Consider the following 10,285-nt stretch of genomic DNA (forward strand, 5'->3'; position numbering starts at 1 on the left):
TTTGGGGAAAGATCCGAAAAATACCAGAGGGAACAAAAAAATAAGAAAAAAAGAAAAGAATGTGAAACTAAAAAGCCTCATCTTTCAAATTTTAAAAGTAAATCTTTAATAATTAAAAAGCAAAACCAAAATAAATTAATTTATCAAAACACACATGAGGACTCAAACTCAGAACCCAAAGGTAAACTAACACACTCACCACCACCAAACCAGTAAGCTCATTCTTATATTAAAACACGAAAATTCACTCAAGTGCTCAACTTATTTAATGATCTTAACCACAACCTCAAAACTTCTAACCCTAAATTTTAAGGTATTACAAAATTTCTATATATTTGAGAGACTTGTATAAGTATTTGTACTGAGTATTTGAGAGCACTTATAATTTCATCGAGGAGCATTATTGTGTTTGTGCATTTGAAATTGTAAAACCACCCGATTGGATCCGGAGCATTACAGTGGTTGTTGAAATAACCTGTTCAATCAATCATTCAAAAGTTTTGCAAAATGAAGCAAATCCTTAAGCATGCACTCATATTTTAAAATATTTAATCATTTACTAAAACGTGAACTGATTAAAATAAATATTAAAGTCCAAAATTAAAAATGACCCTAAATGCATGCCTTAACAAGACAAATTTAAAGAAAAAAATTCATTACAAAAAATAAGGAATGAGAAAACTTGAAACAAACTACTGTTGACGAGTTCCATCTTGAGTTACCTCCGGCATGTGCAAGGAAAAACAATTCCAAAGCTTTGAGTGAAAAATTTTTGTTGGTGATTTACAAACTAAATTCTTGGAGAGAGAATTTAGTGGTGAGAGATCTAGTTTTTTAGTACAAAATTGAGGATTCTATACTAGGTGTGATAAAACTAGGACACTAGTTGTATTGAGTTGAAATATAGTAGATTTATCTTATTAAGCTAGGCTTTGCGGACATAGGAAAATCGAACTATGTAAACAATATATTGTCCCCTATTTTTATGTTGTTTATCGTAGTGCCATTACAAGAAATTATAGATGAAAAGGAAAATGTTCCCTCAATCATGTCCATCAAGGTGCACATGACCTCAATATATATACAGGTAATATACCAAAACTTTATTGTAAATGAATCATTTTGTAACAAACAAGTGGTGAACGGTGAATTTGTTAAGCTTGGTGAAATTGAATCAGTTGAGAATTGAGTTAAGCTGGCCATTCTGTTTGTTATTCATTTCTTCTAATATTCCCCCTACATTTTCTTGTTGAAATTCTTCAAGTGCAGTAACATTCAGCTAATCACAAAATCTGGAAAATGCACCTGCTATTAGTGGGTTTGTCATTTAACACCTTATCATACAAAAAATGCACATTGAGTTCAACATGTTTGACCCGTACATGTAAGACTGGGTTTGCTGCCAAAGCTACAGAGCTGGTATTATCACACTACACCACTGGAGTCTATTGTAAAGAGATTCATATCTTATTGAAAAGAGACTGAAACCAAGTTATCTCTGCAGTAGCATTTACAAGGCTTCTTTATTTTGCCTCAAATGTGGACCTGGACATAACCCTTTGTTTCTTAGACAACCATCCAATCAAGTTGTCACCAAGATAAATGTAAAAACTAGATGTTAACTTGCGATCTTCAAGTGAGCTTGCCCAATCAGCATCAGAGAATCCTGTCAGACAGATTGCTGAGGGTTGGAAAACCAGACCATGACCTAACGTACCTCAAACGTATCTTAAGATTCTTTTTACTGTAGTCCAATGAACATCATATGGAAAGTGCATATATTGTGAGACTTTATTCACTGCAAATGTAATGTCAGGTCAAGTTAAACAGAGGTATTGAAGACCCCCTACAATCTGCCTATATTTGGTTCAATTTTGGAAGGGTGAACCACCCAGAGAGGACAACGTTGGTGAACTGACCATAGGTGTAGCAACAAACTTGGCATACCACATGTTTGTTTTCTCCAAAAGCTCTTTTTTATACTTCCTTTGTGATACATGCATTGTATCACTATAGCGAGGTACCTCAAGTCTAAGGAAAAAACTGAGCTCTCATAAATCCTTCAGAGAAGGCTGACTATTGAGAGATTGAATAAATGATTCAATCAAAGAATTAGAGTCACTAGTAACTATGATATCGTCAACATAAACAAAAAGAAACACATTACTACCAGTAGGGTACTTCTTGAATAACAATGAATAATCAGCCTTGGAAGACTAAAATTACAGGTCCTGAACTAAGAAATCATGGAGTTTTTTAAACCAGACTCTAGGAGCCTATTTAAGGTCGTACAGAGCCTTGTTAAGCTTACAAGCTAGCAATTTTTCATGAGCATCGACAACCTCGAACCCTAGTGGTTGTCTCATGTACACTTTCTCAGCCAAACTCCCATTCAATAAGGCATTGTTGACATCCACATGTCTTAACTTCCATCCGTAACCAAAGTAAGCATAGTGTGCATTGTGTTAGCTTTAACAACAAAACTAAATGTTTTATGGTAATCCATACCCGTAATTTGAAAGAGGCCTTGTGCTACGAGTCGTGCCTTATTTTGAACAATTGAGCCATTAGAACTCTTTTTTATTTTTGAACAACCACGTACACCCAACAATGGGGGAATTTAGAGGAGAAAGAACTAAATCCCAGGTGCCATTACAAGTTAGAGCTTGTGATTCATCAAGGACAACATCTTTCCATGATGAGATAGAGATAGCTTCATGAATGTTGGAGGGTTCCATTGTCCTAACAGTTGCAACATATGCTTTAGGTTTGAAAATGTTTTCCTTACTCCTAGTAACCATAGGATGGGTGTTTCCAAGATGAGGTGGATAAGGATCATGTTGTGTAGCACTTGCTGAAGAACCAAGAGACAACGAGTTGTTAACAGGATCAGATGAGACTGATGGAAGCAAAGTGTGGGAGCTCTTATGAAAGTGATTGTGGGAAGGAGAAATGGAGACTCAGGCAGAGCTGAAGAGACCACAACATGTGGCGCAAGAACAAGTGGTAGTGTACAAATAGAATCATTGTTGGTGGAGCTATTGATTGGAGACACTGTAGATAAATCAAAACGATCAACATGAGGAAACACACATTCATCAAATTGTACATGTTGCGAAATGTAGATCTTGCCATGTTGGTCAACACACTTGTACACCATGAAGTGCTTTTGTAGGCAGTAAGTTCATTAAATAAATTACAGGAGTGAAAGCATCAACCAAATATGAAAGTGGTAATGATGCTTGAGCAACAAGGGTTAAGCTAGTTTCAATTATTTATCGGTGGCGCCATTCAACTAGGCCATTTTGTTTAGAGGTATGTGGTCAGGAAACGCGATGTTGAATGCCAAAATGTTGGAGAAGGAGGTCAAAACTACGAATTCCCCACCTCCATTACTTTGAAGTTGTTTGATCTTAGTTCCTAACTACAACTCAGCATTCTGTTTAAATATTAAAAATGCTTGTAAGGCATCTGACTTGTTCCAGAGAAAGTATATACATGTCTGTTGAGAGGAAGAACCCACAAATGAAATATAATATTTATAACCATTTGAATAACAAACAAATGGTAAACGGTGAATTTGTTAAGCTTAGTGAAATTGAATCAGTTGAGAATTGAGCTGAACTAGCCATTCTGTTTGTTATTCATTTCTTCTAATAGTCATCAAAAGTGTCCATTTCCGTTGTTACTTTTTTTTATACTTTACTTTTGTATATTAACAACGGGTTCAGGTCAATTATTATTATTATTATTATTATTATTATTATTATTATTCAATAATTGTGATTAATGCGTTGTGTAATTTTTTTTCTTTCCAATTTCTTGAGATACTCGAGAACTAAAATCACATTCTATATATACTTTGTATACATTGATGGAAGAGACAAAAATATTCTATTGATGAACCAGACAGACACCAATAAAAGATGCATTTGCAGTAACTCTTTTAAGCTTGAAGAAAAACGCTGCTAAAGAACATGATTTTTAGCGGCGCATTTTTCTAAGCACAGCTAAAGAACATGATCTTTAGAGGCGTTTTTTTTAAGCGCCGCTAAAGAACATGATCTTTAGCGGCGTTTATTTTTGTAAACGCTACAAAAGTTAGCGACGCTGTCGTTAGCGGCATTTTTTGCGGCGCTTGAGTAAGTACCGCTAAAAACCTGTTTTGGTATAGTAACATAATTTAAATCCCAATTGGTGGAATAATTTTATCTGCTTACCTACTTGCCATTTATGCATGTACATCACACTTTTGAATATGATGAAAGGGCTTAAAGAAACTGCATCTACTTTCAGTAGATTCCCTTATTTATTTATTATAATGAAGATTATTTCCAAAAGAAATTCGAAAAAACAGTGTCTAAATTAATTCCAAGAGCACTTAAAGTGAATAAATCTATATACAGTTTCTCAATCTTTGGGTCGCAGGAAGGGTGAGGGAATAACATTTCATGGGAGATGGGTGATAAGTTCTGTCAACCATCATGCTTCTGTTGCTGATACTTCAATCCTTCACAGAGTACTTGTGTAATTTTAGAAACGATGAATCAATCGTAGATACTTCGGAATTGAATGTCAAATAGTGAAATAAAACCGAAATTGAGATACGTGTCAATGAGATTACCCAGTTGGGAACAATATCAAGAAATGGAAACAAAACCTGGAAAAAGCTAATTGCAGGGCTAGTCATTTTCTGTGACTCTTCATCATTATCAAGGATAAGCAAAGGGAAAAACTCCTTTGCTTTTTCTATTCTTTGATACATTTGGTGAAAAGAGTTTAATGCTGGCCGTGTATTTTGAGTCGAGCTTCAGAAAAATTTTATGTAGAAAGAATATATTTATAAATTTTTTTAAAATATATAAATCATATATTTATGAAAATTTCTTTATAAAAATACGGTGTTTATAATAATTTTCAAGCTAAATTGATGTCAACTTAATATATACTAGAAGATAATTTTATTGTCATATCATTAACACCCGTAACTTTATTATATACACAAACAATTATAATTACATTAAATAGGTTATTTTAATATTACACAATTAAAACTTCATTTGTGAAAATTGATTCCTATTATTGTGAATTAAAAAAATGAGATGTTGTAATAATTAAAAAAGATGTCTGACGAATGTTTCGTGGGATTCCATCAACCAACCTGATTTTTGGTGTTGGAATCCAAATACGAAAGCACCAATTTTGCTTTGTCTCCCCTTCAACTATTCATTAAACCATTATTTTATATTTGGATATTTAAAGCCTTTTTCTTTTGGTACATCATTTGATACACCAAGCTGTGAATTTAAAAATTAAAATTAAAAGATATGGAGGTTTTTTAATTTAATCGAAATTAAAATTTTTATTATACATATATGTTGGTGACACGAGGATTAAACCTTTCATGGATTCAGAATATTAAAATCAACCTAAATAATCATCCACACTAGAAACTAGATATATATATATATTAGATCAACGACTAAACTGTAATTAATACTAATTGAAAACTTAAATTTATCGTAATTAATTTGCTAAAAAAACCCCAACAAAAATAATGAAAAAGGGAATAAGAATAAATGTATTTGAGTGCAGACATTCGAGATTATCAATAAGAAGATAAGGAATTAAGCCCTATTTACTATATAGTATCAAAACAAAGAATTTTAGGTTTCAAACTTCTACCTACATGTTTCTTAAATAAGATTCCAAGCCTAATCTGTACACAATTACACTAATTAGTAAAAATTAAAAATATTTTATTTTAATTTCAATTCTGTATTAAAAAATGAACTTTTTTTCGAAGTCAAGAACTAGCACAGTGTTTTAAGCAAACAATGATTTTAGAAAAATATATATATGGAGGCCACGCTTTATAGCACCCAACACCTCTAACACAAAAAGCTAACATAATTTTTGCATGCATCATCCCCACTTACCCTGAACATCATTTGGTGGTCAATGAATCAAATCCCCACAAGACAATATATAAATTTTAAATAATATAAAGGAAAGCATCATATTCAGACACATCCACATAAACACACTTCTTTCTCTATTTTTTTTTAATTTTATTTTTTGTGGCTTCTATCAGCAATGCAAGAGGGTTAATTTGGATCAATGGATAAGGAAATTGATATTAAGAATGGGGGGACTGAATTCGCGGGTTGGAATGGAAATTAGTACTATATTTGATTTTGTTAAGGTATTCTGAATTAATTTGATTGGTTTATACAGTTTAATTAAATAAAATATTAAAGAAATTTAAAATAGAAAAATTAACTCAGTCGTTAGTTAAATTAGTCAATCAGTCCAATCGGTCAATTTTCGATCCAACTAATCGATTTAATCCGATTTGGAGATGGTGGATTTAGTATAAACCATCTAACCGAAATCTTTTGAATTAATTAAGAACTAGTTAAAGCGACAAAATAATGGTAATAATCAGGAAAAGAAAAAAAACAAAATAAAAGTTCAATTTTAAACTTTTTTTTAAAATTTTGTTTGAAAAGTTATTTAAACCTAATTTATAACAAGAAAAAAAAACTTATTTAACATTAAAATTACATTTTTAATTTTTTAATTTTTTTAATAATACAATTAAGTTTTGAATTCTCATTAATTTACCTTTGGTTTAATTTGAAATATAAATTGATTATGATAACAGTTGTTACCTTCGCAAATAGATATACACCGTGAAATGAAAAAAAATAATAGATGTCAATCAATCAAAGAGCCTTGGACTTATACAGCTCTTACATTTATTGGAAAATAATGCACTTGCCTTTATTTCATTTCCACTTGGAAATTTATCTATAAGAAGGGAAGTTCTCATTTAGAAGTTGGCAGCGTCAGAGTGAGTACTCTCTATAGAGAAAAAAACTAAAAGAGAGAGTAAGAGACTGCTGTTAGAGAAACAATGGGAGACCAAATGCCATGTGCAGCTTTGTCTAATGTATGGAACAAAGTGAAACCATTCTTGGCAATCATCTCCCTGCAATTTGGATATGCAGGGATGTATATCATCTCCTTGGTTTCTTTAAAGCATGGAATGAGTAATTTCATCCTTTGTACCTATCGTCATGTTGTTGCCACCATTATCATTGCTCCCTTTGCCTTTGTTCTCGAAAGGTTTCCTCTTCTTCTCACAGTTTCTCAAATAGATAGACCGCGTTATTTCATGGATCGATTCCTTAGCTTGTTTTCTCTTTTTCCTTTGTTTTATGCAGGAAAATCCGGCCAAAGATGACCCTTCCTATCTTCCTCAGGATTGTGGTTCTTGGTTTGCTCGAGTAATGCTTCTTTTTTGCATCCTTATGTGCTATATATTAAAGCATGCAAAGGGTCTATACTCTATAATAACGCTGTTGATTGTCTACTACAGACCAGTACTTGACCAGAACTTATACTATTTGGGAATGATGAAGACAACTGCAACATATTCATCGGCTTTCGTCAACATGCTTCCTGCTGTTACTTTCATATTGGCAATGATTTTTAGGTGAAAGAATTCAGACCAATTTAATTCCATAATTTATTAATATATAAATATATATACACGTATGTGCTGAATCATTGTTTAATATGATAATTATATCAATCAGGTTAGAGAAGATCAATTTGAAGAAGATATACAGTGTAGCAAAGATCATTGGAACAGCAATCACTGTGGTAGGGGCAATGGTGATGACTTTGTACAAAGGTCCAATTGTTGATTTCATCAAATCAGGAGGCGTGGCACACCATGGCACCACCACTGAATCTGCAGACAAACACTGGGTTACTGGCACCATAATGCTTCTAGCAAGTATCTTAAGCTGGTCAAGTTACTTTATTTTGCAAGTGAGTGGAAACATATTCAAAGTTTGGTTTACACTACATGCATGTTCTCCACCTAATTGTATTGGATATGGTTTATGGTTCAGTCCTTCACGTTGAAGATGTACCCAGCCGAGCTCTCTCTTACAGCTTGGATATGCTTGATGGGAACGATCGAAAATGCAGTAGCGTCCCTTATCATGGTCCGGGGTATAAGTGCTTGGAAACTAGGTTGGGATTCAAGGCTCCTTGCTGCGTCTTACTCTGTAAGTGCACCAATAAAAACCAAATACAATGAATAACATAAACAAAAAGGAGAGATACCACCTTTTGTCTATTGCTTTACAAGCCTTTTTGGCCAGCCATTGATGCACTTTGAAAAGTTTAATAAAAACAAAATAAACAGACACATAAATGTGCCAATTTTGTGATTGGATTAGGGAATAGTTTGCTCTGGGATTGCGTATTACGTGCAAGGAGTGGTGATCCGGGAACGAGGACCGGTGTTCCTTACGTCATTCAGCCCTCTATGCATGATCATCACTGCTGCTCTCGGTACCTTTGTTTTATCAGAACAAGTGCACCTTGGAAGGTATATTGACAACAATTATGAAAATACGTTCACTATCAAGTGTTAAAGATAATTACTTTTCCCAGATAGTGACACAATGCAAAATCACCAGTAAAACAATTTACAAGTCTTATTCATTTTGGTGGATTCTGATGCTGCTTCGGGTTTTTTTTTTTTTTTGTGTGTGTGTGTGTGTGTATGTGGTTGATTTCAGCATTCTTGGAGCCATTATCATAGTCTCAGGGCTTTACACTGTGGTGTGGGGTAAAAGCAAAGATGGGAAAAGCCCAGAAAGTGATGAGAAAAGCAAAGGCCTGCAAGAATTGCCAATCACAAACAATGCTAAATCAATCAATGTTGATGAGAGCATTGATGGAGATGCCAAAATTGTTAAGATTCCAGCTTCAAACAGACCCTTTAGCACTTAAGGAACATAATAACATTTCCTTAATTTCCATTGTTTATGTGAATTTGAAGCAGAGTTGTTCTTCCACAAGCGAAAAAGATAAAGTACTATGTAACCATCCCATCCCATCCCATCCCCCTCCCCCCCCCCTCTCTCAGCTTCTCTGCATCAAAGTAACTTGTGTCTTTATATATATCACCTTTTGATTGTACTCTGAGGCTTTAATTTGGTGAAGTAAAAAACAATGAACCCTTGCGGTTTGCCGTTCTTCTCCATCTATTTCATTTCTTCCCTTGTTTTCTAGTTCATTACAACACCACTTTTTTCGTTACATAACTATCAAGTGAGTATTTTTTTTATTTCAAAATATCACTCCAACAAAATTAACAAAAATAATTTAACGATGTTAACATTTAAACCCAGATTTTAAAATATGAAAATAGAAAAATTAAATTTCTAAAAATAAAAATACAAGTACTAAATTCTAAATTTTCGAAGAGTACATCAATTTATGACATATTTTAACCATTTTCTATATTATCAAGATGCAAAAGGAAAAAAATCAAAACAATTAACCTTATTTTAGTATTATATGATTTTCCAAATATTTTGAGATAATATAAATTGTTACTACATTATAAATATTTCAAAAATATTTCACTTCTGAATATTGTTGAAACAATTAACATTGTTTAAAATATTTTTTATTGCAACATTATAAATACTTTTGAAAACACTAAACTTTTAAATATGGTGGAATAACGTTGTTATATAATTATACTTTTCTAAAGGTTTGATACCTTATACGGTATTCAAGTTTGACACTTGTTTTACTTGAAAAAGGATCATTGTCTTTAATAGATGCGACATACAAATTATCATAGTTTTACAGCTTGAAAGGATAAGTTACCACGTCAAAGCTACCAACCCTTTATACTAGTGTATAAACTATCTATTATAGGTTTGGAAAAAGATGTGCCAACACCTGAAACCACTACCACAAGGCTCACTACGAGTTGTGCATCAACAATCTCTCCCTTTGACATTTTTGAGAAAACCACTATAGCAGTAAAACACTTTCATACCAATATGGCAACAAGCAAATCAACTAAGCAATATCATTCAAGTAAGCAAAAGTAGCAAGTGTTTGAAATATAATCGTAACATGATCTGAAATAAAAATAGTTAAAAGTATAGAAAAGAAATTCCCCCTAAAGAAATAGTTTCAAAAAATAAACTCCAAAACAATAAACTCCCTAAACAAAATGCCATACCAACGAGTGTAGCAACTTCCTTTAAGTTGAAAAGTAGTGATGCTCTCTCCTCCTTTTTGATAAAAATCCAAAGGGAGGATCTAAAATCTTTGTATGTCAAACATAAATTGAACAACCTCAATTTGTCTCTTGTTTAAAGTGTCTTAACCTTCATTGTTGCACCTAGATTTTGTGCGGCTTTTGGAATGGTAACACTACGTTTCCCATCTGCTTCTT

General features: G+C 33.0%; 1 protein-coding gene across 1 annotated transcript; it reads left to right on the forward strand.

The window, feature by feature from the left end:
• The first annotated feature begins 6,685 nt into the window (after positions 1-6,685).
• On the forward strand, positions 6,686-9,068 carry LOC107901403 (WAT1-related protein At4g08300). Its single transcript, XM_016827395.2, has 7 exons — positions 6,686-7,131; positions 7,230-7,292; positions 7,385-7,501; positions 7,605-7,842; positions 7,926-8,084; positions 8,259-8,410; positions 8,604-9,068. The coding sequence occupies exons 1-7, from the start codon at positions 6,920-6,922 to the stop codon at positions 8,815-8,817; spliced, it is 1,155 nt and encodes a 384-aa protein (XP_016682884.1). The 5' UTR covers positions 6,686-6,919; the 3' UTR covers positions 8,818-9,068.
• The last annotated feature ends 1,217 nt before the right edge of the window (positions 9,069-10,285 follow it).

This window comes from Gossypium hirsutum, chromosome D06 (assembly GCF_007990345.1).
Source record: "Gossypium hirsutum isolate 1008001.06 chromosome D06, Gossypium_hirsutum_v2.1, whole genome shotgun sequence".
Classification (NCBI taxonomy): Eukaryota; Viridiplantae; Streptophyta; class Magnoliopsida; order Malvales; family Malvaceae; genus Gossypium; species Gossypium hirsutum.